This window comes from Sciurus vulgaris (assembly GCF_902686455.1).
Source record: "Sciurus vulgaris genome assembly, chromosome: 11".
NCBI classification, from domain to species: Eukaryota; Metazoa; Chordata; class Mammalia; order Rodentia; family Sciuridae; genus Sciurus; species Sciurus vulgaris.
The window spans coordinates 6,353,548-6,368,489 of NC_136472.1; the positions used below are offsets into that span (position 1 = coordinate 6,353,548).

General features: G+C 42.4%; 1 protein-coding gene across 4 annotated transcripts in view; it reads left to right on the forward strand.

Moving 5' to 3' along the window:
* The window catches only part of CHKA (choline kinase alpha), a 54,666-nt gene that overhangs the window by 19,534 nt on the left and 20,190 nt on the right, over positions 1 to 14,942 (forward strand). For 2 of the 4 annotated variants that reach the window (XR_013757680.1, XM_079103191.1), the window contains exons 2-3: positions 1,084 to 1,195; positions 12,386 to 12,439. Coding sequence is in view for 3 of the 4 variants with exons in the window: in XM_079103191.1 (XP_078959317.1) it covers positions 1,084 to 1,195; positions 12,386 to 12,439 (166 nt within the window). In the remaining variant the exon portion in view is untranslated. Of the gene's footprint in view, positions 1 to 1,083; positions 1,196 to 11,376; positions 11,407 to 12,385; positions 12,440 to 14,942 lie in introns of all 4 variants that reach the window. The other 2 variants (XM_079103193.1, XM_079103192.1) reach the window with 2 other exon arrangements.

Consider the following 14,942-nt stretch of genomic DNA (forward strand, 5'->3'; position numbering starts at 1 on the left):
ACATCCTTTTGATCTCTAGCCCTGCCATAATCTTGATTTTAACCATGTAAGTCCTGTTTTCAGGCTTTTGGACTCCAGAATTGTAAACAAGAAATTTGTGTTCAGTTTCTGTCTGTTCCTTGGAGGCAAGGACCAGCGCATGTTTGTTTTATTACTCTTGCTTTCCCCATAGTGCTTTGCTTAAATAGTATTTCCTGAAGATTTATTGGCTAGGTCAGAATAGGATGTAGGGACTCTGAAGTCCACTACAGTTGAAGAGCCTTTTATTAGTAATTCCTAATTGTATAGTATTTTATGTTCCCCACTCACCATAGAAACTAACCTTCCTCTGTACCTGATCGTTTCCCACCAGCCAGGTGATCTGCCCCAAGGCTTGAGCTTGCTTTTGGCTTTGGTAGTGGGAGGCGAGTCTGACCATAGGGTGTTGGGGTACCCTGTTTCATTGGAAAGACCCAGCTTGTATTGCAAGTTATTTATTTATTTATTTTTAACTCAGTGCTGGGAATAGAATCCAGGGCCTTATGCACTCTACCACTGAGCCACATCCTCAGCCCAATAGCAAAACTTCAGAGAAGGCTGTTAGTTAAAATTGGTTGAGGAAGTTTTACACTGGTCTAGAAAGGGTAGATCCTGGAATCACAAGTCCAGTGGAAAGCCCTGGGGAAGAAGGGCCAAGCATTTTAATTTTGTGATTATGGAAATAAAAAGAAAATCTTGGAATTGAGAAGAATATGAACTTTTAGAGCATTACATCTGGGATGTCCCCCATTCCTAGTGGAGGCGATTCCTCTTTGGACCTTGGCATTCTCTAGGTACACACAGGCAATTTTTTAAAAAAAACCTCTCCCCAAGTTTACTATAGAGAAACAGATTGGGACTTTGCCCATCTTTAGTGTGATTTGTGGAATTAATTGGAACACTGAAGTTCACCATTCATGTTCCATTCAAGTATTCTGAGAGGAGGCGTCGGGACTGCCAGGAGAGCAGTTCCTTGTGAGCTGACTGACTCTTCTGTATGCATCCAAGAGTGACTTCGCTCACCTTCATAGTATGGGTGGTTTACTGTCCTCTGATTTCTGACAGAGGTGGCCTCAGCAACATGCTGTTCCAGTGCTCCTTACCTGACACCATGGCCACGGTTTGTGACGAGCCTCGGAAAGTGCTCCTGCGGCTGTATGGGGCGATTCTGCAGATGGTGAGTGCGGGGCAGCTTGGGTGGGGCCCTTGACGCTTTGATCCTCTTTCCTAGATACTGCACAGGGATTCCAGAGGTGTTAGTAGTGTACTACAGACATTTAAATATATTACTTTTATTTTAATTGGTCTGTATAACTTGGTTTATTGTTTACATTCTAAGTTAATTTTTGTTTTTACCTGATATTCATTAGTTAAACAAATATTGTCAGTGTTATATCTAGAGAAGATACGTTGGTGAAACCTTTAATAGTGCTCGATGTTTCTTGGATTTTCTACACTGAAATTTTCAGCTCAGATTGTAAGATTCTAATGTGGATAAGGCATTGTTTTATAGTATGATCCAAAAGATTTTTTCTCTTAAGTATGTGTAATTATGATGCCAATTAAAACATTTTTAAAAAGATTTTGGAGAATAGCCCCAGTTAACAAAGTGTGATCTCAGTGAAGCTGAATTTATTAACTACTTCTCTGAGATTTCTTTAAAACTTTGAATTTGTGAGATTTATAATCTTCTTAAATTTTTATGTTAGTTAAATTTAGTTTCATTTAAGTTGAATTGTCTTATCCAGTTAGAGGATATCCCAAATACCCACAGTTTTTTGTTTTTGCTCTTTCACTAATCACACATAGAAAGAAATGTTAGTTTGCTCTATTTCTGTGATAGAATTCTGATACCCATTTTGATCTTTGAGAAGATCCATTTTTATCTTCAGAGCAAAATAGTTTTTTGACTAAGTTTTTTAAAAGACCAGTCTTTCAGTTCAACCTAAAAACCAGATTTTATCTGTGATATTTGATTATATACGTAGAAATAGTAAGGTTAAAATTGACAACCTAGATGTTAATTTGTTAAAAATTATCATAATGTAAATGAGTCCTTTCACGGGATACTTTGTCCTTGACTATGTCAAGCTGGGAAAGTGGTTAATACCTAAACGTACTAGGACAAGTTAGCCTGTTTGGGGGTACACAGCTGTTCCATGCACATCTGAGGTCCTGAAGCTAGTGTGCAGCTGGAGCCACAGCTGAAACCACCTTAAAACACTGACCATCCACTGAAAAGGCATAAGGAGCAAAGTCCTTGTGTCTGTCATGTAGCCCGCTTTTTAATCTGATCAAATTAGAGTTGATTTCAGAGCCATTTTAAAAGTAATTCATGTCATTTAGCACTATTAATGCTAAAAGACTTAATGAAATCAGTCTTTTAAGAGTTTTTCAAGGACCCTGCATTCTGTAATAAGTCCCGTTTCTGCTCTTTTGTGCATTTTGCATTTAAAATACTTTTAGCTGCTAGCTCAGTTTGGTGGCACATGCCTGTAATCCCAGCTACTTGGAAGATTGTAAGTTTAGGGCCAACCTGGGCAATTTAGTGAGACCCTGTCTTAGAATAGAAAGGTTTGGGTTATATAGCTCAGTGCTAGAGCACCCCGGTTCAATTCCCAGTACCATAAGTAAATAAAGAGCTGCTGAAATCATATGGATGTAAGATTGTTTAAACACGATCGATGAGACTTTCATTTCTATTTATAACTTAAATAGAAGCCTTTTAAATGTGCAGTGTGCTCTTCCATGTACTAAACTAGGAGTCAAGTTCTCTGCTTTAGAGCACTGCTCTAATGATGGAAGCTATGGAATGTTCTGTGTCTGTGTTGTCCAGTGTGCTTGCCACTAGCCACGGTGACTACCAAACACTGCACATATGGCAAGTGTGGTCCATGAGCTGAATTTTAAGTTTTATTTAGTTTTAATTAATTTTGGTTCAAACAGTCAAATTTAGTTGATTGTTACCATATTGGATGACCCAGCTCTACAGTGTGCTGGGTTTCTACTTTATGAGTGACTTTGTAAAAGCCAACCGCAGCTTGGCAGTTAGCCTTTCCCCTAATAGCGGTTGTTACTATTTCATCCTTTTTGGAATTTTAGCACTCTGGTAATACTTTTAGTAGTTAAGTACAATAGGAATGCTTGAAAATAAAAATTTATTTAAATAGACCTTTGTCTTCCTTTCCTCCTTCCCTTCCTCCCTCCCCCCCTTCTCCCCCTCCTCCTCCTCTTCCTCCTCCTTTTCTTCCTCCTCCTCCTCCTTTTCTCTCTCTATTCACCCCCTTCTTTCTCTCTCTTTTGAACCCAGGTGCCCTTCACCACTGAGCTGTATTCCCATCCTTTTTTTTTAAATTCTATTTTTGAGATAAATTGCTCAGGCTAGCCTGAAACTTGCAGTCCTCCTGCCTCAGCCTCCTGAGTAACTGGGATTACAGGTGCTCTCCTTATTTATATTTAAGGAGGGAAAAAAGGCTATTAGGTAACTCAGAAAAATAAACCACAGAATAATTTGAGCTACTTAAAATGAAATTAACTCTTTCTAAACTAATAGAATAGAATGTTTCATGAATCATTCTAGTTTCAGGGGCAGACATTCCTGTATTTAGCAAGTCAGTTATCTTTATATTAGGGAAACGTTATATTAATTTACATTCTTGAACCTGCCTCTGCTTAGGAACGTGGAGACCATGCTTGCAAGCATCTGGGTAGAAAGGGCAAGAGCAGCATCTAAGTGAATCAGGAGCACACCTGCAACAGGCCCACAGTTGACCTGGGAGACAGTAAACTCATTTTTGTTGGGGGGGAAAAAAAACTTTCTTAGTTTCATAGGTGAAATTACATTTTCCTTATGATCACCCAGTTGATTGACCCTTAGTTCAAGTGTGCTCTAATGGTTAAGTTTAAATATAGTAAAACCATGAAATCTACAGCTTCAAATTGAAATCTTTTTGGTCCTCAAACTCTGCAAAGGAACACTTGTTGCCAACTAAGAACCTCAAACATTGGTGACCATTGTAGACTGTTGGCCATTGGGGATGCTGTGACATGAGGAGAGGAATCACATTCTTCAGAGACTCTGGAAAATGACTGTAGTAGAGAGAAGGAAGTAGTATGAGAGGCAGGTGCAGCAAAAGTTGAGCCTGCCCAGCACTGTGCCAGGAGTTCTCCCATGAATTTAAATTCCTTTTCAAAGAATTTCAACTCAGTTTTTAAAAGTCTTATTGATATATTTTTCTTGGGGCATGGGAGAATCAAATTGCTAATTTATGGTCAACTTTTTGAAATCTGGCCCATCGTGGAGGGAGACATTTACGTTCTTCATCGAGGCCTTCATTCTTACCTCAACAACAGCACAAAAAAAATTGCCAGAATTGATAGAAAATCATTAGGATTTGTTTTAATTAACAGATACGGCACAGCAAATGTGGAGCCTCAGTAAATTAATACCCTTACTTTAATAAACTTACAGGCTAGGGACAATTAAATATGCATGACTTGGGCGATTTGCTTTCCTTCTTTTTAACATTGACTTGTAGGAAAGCACACACAGCCTGTACCTGTATGTGTAGGAGGAACTGGTGACATTGTGCCTTTAAGTGGGTCCTGGTTCACTCTTCCCTTGAAGAATGTTAATTGAGGACTACTGTACTTAATGATAGGTCCGTGTGTTTTCTCAGGATATTTTGCTGTTTTACTTAATTATATGATAGACTGGTTCAGTTTAGTTTGTCCCTTCTTTCCCTCACCCCTTCCTTGTTTTAAGCTTTTGAACTTTTTACCTCTGTGGGAATCAAATATTAAGTGGAAATAGTCCTCATGTTCTTTAAATCAGTAATGATTTATAAGTGACTTGGTTTAAAATAACTAGTTGCTTCTCAGTTTTCTCCTAGTTCTTCCTCTTGGTGTTGTGAGATGTCTGATTTCCTTTATTTCCATAGTGACAGTGAAGTGACTGCTCTTTGTTGCAGTTCTCTAAGGGTTAAGTTCCAGAAAGCCAAGGTAAAACCTTGTGATTGACTTACAGCTCAATTTGTGTCCTCAAACATCTGTCTCTTCCAGCCCCTAATTCTGTACATGATGAGACATAAGCAAACTTGCTCCCTGTATCCTGTTTTTTTTTTTTTAAGTTTTAGGAACTTAAAAAAGTCCTGTGTTCAACAAGGGCAGGAGAGGTCCTTCAGAAAATATGATCTGGAGAAGACATACAGTTTTACACCATTATTTTTAGGGAATTATTAAACACAAAAATATTGGTTTGATCTTAATACATAGCAGTATAATTTAATGTCTGTTTTCCATAGACTAGCTTCAGTTTTAATGGCGGGAAAGCTCTTTCTTAACTGCCTGGATGCTAACCACCGGACTCAACTGTAAAAGGACTGAACTAAAGTGGGGTTGTTGAATAGAAGTTTGAGAAGTGATAAGCCTCTGCCACTTTGAAAAGAGATGTAATTGCTAAAAGCTTGACACTATAAAACGAGCTATAAATGTGACTTGATTTTTTCCTTTCTGACACTGGGAAGGAACATGAGCGCCGCAACGTCCAGTAGCAGCCTTTTCACAGAAGCAAGTTTGGCTGATACAAATACCCAGTTTGCTTATTTATCATGAATTGTGGAAGACACAAATGTCAGTACGTATTGTTCATTCATTGTGACCTGTGCCAGTTGGCGGAAGTCTCAGAGGAGTGCCTTGTCCCTTCCTCTGTCAGAACAGTGACTCTGTGTTAAGCCAGGTCCTTCTGTGCATGACTGGAGAGATCGGCCTCACCGTTAAGAACGGTCTCACAGGCACGGATGCTAATAACACGCAGCAAAGATCTCTCTTAAGTGTTGTCTGGAAAAAATGTTTTTGTTTGTTTTTTGAGTAATAGAAGGCTAATATTAGTGCTTGTTTGAGTACTAACCATAATGCAATTAAAGGCACCAAGGCACAACGCAGATATGTCCTAGCGAGTCTAAGAGTAAAATTTGGGAGACTGTTCTTTTGGAGTCCAGAAAACAAAATGTCCTCTTCCCTATTTTCTCTTGTTTAATTAAACACAATAAAATATGGACCAGCTTGTGGATAACTATTGACTACTAAGAAATGAACTGCTTAAAAATACTCCTATGTGGAGCTGAGGCCCCTCTCCCCGCAGACGTTACCACCCCACCGAGGCTCCTGGACGGGAGCCGTGCTGGCCCGATACTGGGAGCCACCTCTTCCCTTTGTCATGCTGCTGTTACCACGACTTCGAGTTGTTTTGTTTATTCTGCTTTTTAAAAATCCCCCTGCACTCTTGAGTACGGTGTAATTATATCTATTTCTAAGGTAGTCAAAACTTCCCTCTCAGAAGTAAGACTTTTTTTAATTTTTATTTTTTGGCATTGTATGCGCCCCTTTGACCCAGCTAGTGTTTCTTAGTTAATACTCCACAGATGTAGCTGCTGGTTACACCCATGGTCCTTCCATACCTGCTTTGGTGCCTTCTTTTGATAACTTAATAAACCACAGACTACTGTGTCTAATTTTGACATATTCAAAGTGTCCTTGTCTTGCTGGTCTTAAATGTTTGGGATTTATAGCATGAAACCAATGCAGATTTTTGGTCCCTGGAACGATGACTTGCCCGCGGCCTACCCCTCTGTGGGAAGGAATGTCTGTGTTGGGTGGAGTGAAGGGCGCTGGGGTAATGTACCACTTTAGCTGTATGTGCATGTGTTCTCTGCTGCAGGCTTGTCCATGCGATCGTGCCTGGAGCACTCTGGTTTCCAGGTGACAGACACGATTCACGGTATAGTATGAGACCTCTGAAGTTGGAGCATTCTCTACAGCTTTAATTTCTTTCTTTTAGTTCTTGGATTCAAGAAATGCTTTTTAAAAAGAAAATTGTAATGCTTGTTAAGTAGCACCAGCTACAGTTTGTGCTGTGCTTAAAGAGGTACAGTGATTAAGATTTCAGAATGTTATATATTGATAAAGTATCATTTTTTAATTTTTATTATTTGTCCCAGGCAAATCAGATCCCTTTCTTCTGTTTCCTCAGTAGAAAATGACGAACATTTAATACTTCTAAGAATTATGGACCTGAAGTTGAGAATTTAATTGAGGTACTTAGGCTCTTCTTTCACATCACATTCAGCATTATGGAAATACACGCACACACACACACACACACACACAAAGACAAATACACATGCATGTGCACACACACATGCAGCGTATCTAGTAGTAGTTCTTTTGGTCAGAATTAGCAGCAAAATTTCTCCTTTGTCCTTATCAGTTAGTGAGCTTTTTGTGGTCTTAGCTGGGTGCCCATCTTCTTCTTGAAGCTCAGCAGTGCTGACTTCACATGGAAGCATGCCAGGCCAGAGTGGTCACAGCTCACTTCCTGGAAAAATGTCATCTGCAGGTCAGCCCTCCAGTGCTTAGTGGAAGTCTCAGCAGGCTTTGGTCAGCGGGTTGCCTGCATCAGACATGATTTTGAGAAGATCCTGGAATGAGCCTTCCTTACCCGATTTTCACTAACCAGCTGCTACTTTGTGAAGCCTAGAACCTTTTTGAGGTTCTGGTTTCTTACCCATGTTCATCAGATCTTCCAGTTTGAAGTTATTAATGTTCCAAAAGATCAGGTTGTTGTAGAATGTTCTTTGGAGTGATGGAAGATTGTGTAGAGACTATCATCAGATATTCGAAGTTACTTTTCTGTTTTAATACTTGCGATTCATATGTGCTCATGAACAAGTCCCATAAGCTCCATTTTAAATCATCGCTTTTGGATCTCACATTTTAATGTTTAGTAAAATATTTTCAGAGAATACTGTAAGAAACCATAAAAGCAATAAATATAGGATGTTTTCTTTCCTTCTTGTCTATTTTTTTTTTTTTTTTTTTAAGCAGTCAGGGAGAAGGAAAGCCAAGGCCATGATAGCATCCTGCATATTATTAGTGGGAAGGGTCTATCACACCTTGCACACTCTGCCTGGCCTCACCGGAGATGGACCAGAGTCGCATTGGCAGCAGGAGTTAGGCCAGGGCTTACAATCAAATCTTTACTCCTTGAGAGTTGACAGTGATTGAATAACTGGGGTTACTGTTAGAATCCTTCCAAGTAATGGAGCTTGGTGCCACTTCAGGACCACAGGTCCCAGCTCCTGGCCTTCAGAATGCAGGTTCCATTGCTCTCGCAGTATTGGTAACCTGGGAGTTGTTCAGGATTCAGCTCAGAAGGAGGGTCCTGGGTTAGTGGAGTGGTGGGTCGTTTTCCCAGCCAACCTTTAGATGCCCCAAAAGTTGAATCTGGCCAGCAGTTAAATTATTCAATCATTTATCCATGGGTCTCACAGCATTTTTGAAATTTATATTTTAAGGAGAACCTTTGGAAGAGCTCCTAGCTGAATGATCCATGTAGCCCCTGTGTGGTGGGGACAGGGTGATAGGGAAAGAGTGTGTCCTAGTAGAGTGTTGTCTGGGGCACTCCTCCATGTCTCACTTTACTTCTGTAGCTACCATTGTGTGTGACATAGTGGTTATGTTCTTATGACGTTGCCTATAATTGACAGTGATTTGATTTCTTAAATCACATTCCCAGTTTATTATGCTATTTGATGACATGTCATTCTTTTTCCAGCCTGGCGCAAGAGCAGCTCATGTGGTAGTAGATCTCTAAGGACATTTTATAGATGTCTCAGATAACTACTTGCTGCTCTTACTGATTTAGTTATATTCACATACCCACATCTAAGGAAAAGTGATGTGCTACTTCGTTTTGTCTCACAAACGGGGTTTTATTATAGTCATAAACCCTCTGTATTATCATTAGAGGAACCTTTTATTAAGAACTAGCCAGCCAGGTGCATGCCTGCAATACCACTGTTTTGAGAGGCTGAGACAGGAGGATCCCAAGTTTGAGGCCAGCCTTGGCAATTTAGCAAGATCCTGTCTCAAAAAATTAAAAAGGGTGGGATGTAACTCAGTGGTAGAGCATTCCTGGGTTTAATCTGGCACTGTGGAAAAAGAAAGAAAAATAAGAAATGAAGAGGTTAAGAGAAAGCCAGTGGTAGAATAGCTTTGTCTTTTTTAAAATAAATTTATAACAATTTACCTATTTCAGGTTTATAATTCAGAATTTTTTAGTATATTGATAGAATTGGGTATCTTTATGTATTTTTGAGATGTTTTAATTTCTTAGGTCTTGAAATTTCAGAAAAGCTTTTTATTCTGGGGAATTCCAGATAAGCACAAAAGTAGACTAGAAGAGTGGTGAGCCCCAGGTGTCCTTACGCATGTCTCCTGGCAGGCACCTTCCTTCATCTGTTTCATCCATTTCCCCAGGGTTATTTCGAAGGCAGTACCAACATCAGAGTGTTTCTCTCATAAATATTTCAGTCTGTATCAATATAAGATCATTAAAAAAAAGACTAATAATAATATTCATATAAAAAGATTAGGACTGGGGTGTATGTAGCTCAGTGGTAGAACTTGAGTTTAGCATGGTCAAGGCTGGGTTTGAACCCCTGCAGAAACACACGCGCGCACACACACACACACACACACAGCATTATTTGATATTAAATAACCAATGTCTAAATTTGTAATAAATGTGAAACATTTTAGTCTTATAACGTATAAAAAGAAAATTTTTATTAATTTGCAAGTTAGAGGAAAGTTTAAAGTCATACTAAATATTTATACAATGTATCTTAATATTTGCTTCAAATAAATTTTTACCACTGAAGTAAAATTCCCCAAGTCCCCAAATGTATTTTGCTTCCCATCTTCCCGGAGAGGGTGCTCTGACCTCTCTTGGCCCAGTGAGTGGGTCTGAGCCTAGGAGCAGCCTCTGCTTGCCTTTCCACCAGCTGTCTCCCTGGCTCGAGGTTTCCTGGGCCTGCTCTCCTCCTTTATAGCCGGAGAGCCCCTGCCATTCTGTACTGAGGAAACAGAACTTGGGTCGGTACTGCAGAAGTCCATCTTGCCTTCATGATGGTGCTCTTACTACTGAATAAGTCATGCAGCCACTGGGGTGGGGTGGCACTGCTAGGGGTGGGAAAAAATGAATGACTTTTATCTCCATTTCTGGTAATAATATATTAAAAAGGAGTGGTCTTGGGACTTTGAAACAAATCATTAGCCAGTTTATAACCTGGGATAAGGTGACTTGCTTTTGAGAGCACCATTAAACAGGGAAAGGGACTTCTGTTAGCTAAATAATCCATTAACTGTATCTCCCTAAGAAGATACAGTTAGAACAATAACAGCTTAGGAATAACCATAGTCGTTTAGAATTTTGTGCAGGTCAAATCCCGTTACAACAAAATTCAGTAGTATATCCAAATTTCTTATTTGTCTTAAAGCTTTCTGTACAAAGCATTAATATGTAATATGTCTGATTATATGATTTAGGCTGGGGGTGTAGCTCAGTGGGTGAGCACTTGGCCTAGCATGTGTGAGGCCCTGGATTCAAACCCCAATACAGACAAATCTGTTTCTAATTTTACTTGGGGAAAAAAGCACAAGAATTTTTCAAGGGGCATTTCAGCCCCTTTCAGCATCCTAATTAACACTGCAGCTAGTTTCCCCACTACTGGGAACGTGGGTGTGAACTTGCCCCAGTGCTGGGTTGCTCCTTGGACCTGTTTGCCTTGTGTTTCGCAGTGCAGGAGTGTTCATTTATTCACTTAGAGTGAATAACAAGTGTAACAAGCATCAGAATTTGCTTGGTGCTTCTCGGGGAAGACAAAACAATAAAAGGTGAAGTCCCTGTTCTTCAGGAATTTACAGGCCACCCAAGAGAGGTCACTGAGCCATAAGTCTAAGGAAACAGTGCAGCCGTGGGAGCGCTCTGCAGCTAAGGAGGGAGGAGAGCTTCAGATGGCAAGCGACTCCTCCCCCATTCATCACGTCATCCACTGAATCCTCAGCAGATGGCTAACGGTATTTTTTTTAATATTTTGATTTTTTATAGTGTTCACTATAACGGGATTTAACCTGTAACATCTTTTCATCAGAGAAATGCAGATTACACAAATGAAAACATCACATATCCTCATTTGTACTTTCTGTACTTTGTACCAAATGTACTTTTAACTGTATGTTACAGATATTAATGAATATGTCTAAATGCAAGTGTTAGAAGCCTTTAGCAGATAGCTTTATGAACATGGATGTTTATTTTTGTTTACTTTTATACTGAGTAAGATAAACATGTACTGTTTATACATGACATGCATTCAAGTGTCTGTGGAATGTTGTTCCGTGTATGATGGGTGAGAGTGTTTGCTGAAGTCTCGAGGTTTTTGAACGCTGCTAGAGTAGCTGGTGTTGCTTAACGTGGCATTTTTTTCCTGTCCACACTTTCCACCCTTGGTACAGGTGTTTTTGATAAAGCTGTGGAATGGAAAGGTATGTTTCCATGGGATGGTCAAGATATGTTACCTTAAGTTACCAACCTCTTCTTTTAAAGAGGTTTCCTTTACAGGATTCCTCTTGGGTCTGGCTTAAACAGACTTTAATTGTAACAAATAACAAATTTAGAGGCAATAGTTGAGTATAAAATTTTGATATTATCCTTAAGTTTCTTTCTGACTTTACCCCAGTCCCTCATTTAAGGTACTATGAGGGTTTAAAGCACTTGGGGTTGCGGGGGGGTTGCTTTGAAGATACATGTGCTCTGTGCCATGAAGAAAGAATGTAGCCTCAGAGCTGCTTGTGGAAGTTGATGGTCTAGTATGTTGTTACCAATAATTTGCAATTTCATTGAGGAAAGTAATGTAAAAGTAACCTTAATATATTAGTATATAAGATAACTTAGGGACTTTATTAACTTTACCCTGTCCTCTTTTTGCTGGAGCTGTGACCAGCTGCACCAGCAGGGTTAGTCTGGGGGAGTGGCAGGTGCGCAGAGCCATGCCAGGTGTCCTGCCTGCACAGTGCTTTCTTCTCTTTCCATGCTCTGTGCTGACCACAGCCATCCGTGGGTGTGTTGATACCCCAGTCCTTGTGGTTGGCTTGAAAGAACCCCGTAACTAAATTGGTGAGAGCCTTGGCCTGTGCTTTTCTTTAGAAGGCCTGATTGGAAGAGTGCTGTCTAGTGACTTTCCTCTAACAATGAAATTGTGAAAGGTACCTGGGACGGCCATGAGATGCACGGTTCTTTTGGCGCATCCCTTTTCTTGTAAAGAGATGAAGCACTTTCTAAGGCATTGGTGCTAGTGCTGGAGGCTGCTGGTGCCTTTAGGCTACGCCGGTCCCACGGCGGGCTGAGAAGCCCTTGGTAAAGATCTCTGATGTTCCGTAAGCCGTACTGTTCTGGTGGTTGCAGAGTTGTGTCTGCTCAGTGTTCTCCATCTCACCGGAAGTGTTTGCTTTTTCTCATTCATAGAGGTCCTGTAATAAAGAGGGATCCGAACAAGCTCAGAAAGAAAATGAATTTCAAGTAAGTAATTCAGTCCCTTCTGCACCTGCATGAGAGGTAAACTGGTGTCAGGCGACCTTGCTGCGCTGCAGTTCGGCAGTGCCTCTGACCTGCCTTGGAAAAATCCTCATCTGTCCTTAGGGGAAGAGCTGATGGTATATTGGGAGCCACCTCCCTGAGACTGAGCAAGCAGTGGGGATTCCTAACTCCTCTTGAGGGTGTGCAGATAGTGGATGTTTGATGTCTTTTATGGCAGCATTTTCTAAACAAGCGTTTGGGATGCTGAGAGGTGGAGCTTTTGGGTGACATTTGTGTGTGATACTCTGATGTGGAGGCACCTGGATTCCACTGCTGCAGCGTCTCTCACCCCTTTCAGCCATTCCCATGCTTCTCATCAGGAAGCTGGTCAGTGCCTAGCCATTTTAACAGTCGCCCCTTTCCCTGGAAAGGAAACAGCAGAGTTTGTTCCTGTGTATGTTAGCCAGGTGGAAAGACTCCCTAGACTCAAGAGACTGTGAGCTAAAATGACCCCTTGCCCACTGAAATGCATGCATGCGGTGGGGGGCTGTGCACACATGGAGTGTAGAGGCTTAGAAGTAGGGAGTCTGGGGTGAGGATCCCCACACCAGGTGCTGGAGATTGAACCCAGGGCTTTGTGCTCTGCTACTGAGCTACACCCCCATCCCCTGGGAGTGCCCTTTGAATGTCGTATCCCCTGCGTGTAGACTTGTTGGGAAGGGGGCACGCATGTGTGGTGGTCAGCGTGACGTGATCTTCCATCTGCCCCAAGGTTCTAAACGTGGAGAGTGTCTTGCTGCGTCTCATTCTCTCTGCAACCATGATAGCTGCCTTGTTGTGGAGTGCTGGTTGCCCGGGACCTCTCGGGCACATCCGCTCCACCTGCTGGTGCGCATGCACGGCCTGCCTCCTGCACCGTAGGTCATGCCACAGCTCCCCCTCCTCGGAGCCTCCTAGAAACCTCAGGGAGTGTGAGTTTGCATACGAATCCGGTGGTTGGCAGTGAGCGTGGAGGAGGTGGTTGTGTCTTCTTGTTGAGCCCCTTTGAGTCTCCCATCCTGGCTTGCAGAACCCCCTTTTCTGAACATTCTTCCAGAGCCTCACTGTCCCGGAGGACCTTCGCTCACGGCCCTCTCTGGTGGCCACCCATCACCTCCCAAGTGCTTCTGTGCCACCGGTGGGGCTGATGTCGTCCTCTTCCTTCCTCCCTGCTTCTAAGCAGTTCTCCTCCATCAGAAACCCCTGTCCTTTTGAGGCTCATGCTTGGTGCTGTCCCTTCTTCCCACTTGGTAGCTCTTGTCTCCGGGCTGTCCCATTACTATGTGTTGGAGACACCAGTCCGCAGCTCAGTTTGAATCCGTTCTGGTCTTTTCATCATTCTCTGGCCTCTGCATTTGGACCTCCTCATCCCTAATAGCCTTTTCCTTCTGTTCCTCCTGTTATCTTCTCCCATGGGAAGCCATGTCCCTTAAGGCAGGCCAACTTCAACAGCCCACTTGGCTGACCTCCCAGCCTACTTGGGTGCCTCTACAGTTCTCTGGCTGCCATCAAAACCTCCATTTCAGAAGGTGGGTAGCAGCTACCCTCTCGCTCCCCACCAGCCCTCTGGTCTCCTCATCTGTCCTGCCCGGCAGAGCACCCAGCTCTGCTGCCACAGTCCTTGCCTTCCATGTGCTCTCAGCGTTCTCCTCGTGCCTTCTGCCCTGCTCTCCTCTAAGCCCCCACCCTGCTGAGCCAGGCCCAGCCATTGCCACATCACCTCCGTGCTGTGTCCAGGCAGCCAGGGCTGCTGCAGAAAAAGGGCGTAGTTGGGAGGGTGATTTGACTCCAGGGCCGTGGTCCCAGCCTCAGGGCGTACACCTCTGCTGGGACCTGTCCAGTTTCTCCAGTAGTTTAGGATCTGCTTCTGGATCTGGGAGGTCCATTCCACAGCTGAGTGCTCTTTAGACCCCCCAACTCCAGTTTCAGTGGGCAGTAGAACCTGTTTTTTTTTTTTTTTAAATAATTTTTAGTTATAGATGGAGCACAATACCTTTATTTTTATGTGGCGTTAAGGATCAAACTCAGTCTCTCATATGCTCGGCAAGTGCTCTACCACTGAGCCCCAGCCCCAGCCCCTAGAACATGGTTCTTGACGGCTGCCAATCTCTTGTCCCTCATCTGTCTACCACAGGCCCCGTGCATTGGCACTTTGCCATTGACTGTTGCTGCTCAAGGGTGTTCTGTGCCCCATACGTGACCTCCTTTCCTTGTGGAACCTGACGTCCTAGTTTGTTGTCCCCTTCACTTCTGGGTAACAGCACTCTCTGTGCTGGTGCCCTCCCTGCTCCCACCTAGTTTCTGCTCTTGTTCCTGACAAGATTTCTCTTTTCTTTTCTTTTTTTAAAATATATATTTCAATCTTCATTCATTCTTATTGGCTGGGGTTTGTGGTGGTGGTTCTGGTGCTGAGGGTGGGACCCGGGGCCTGGGCGTGCAGGGTACTGCCGGACCCCGCAGCTCTGTG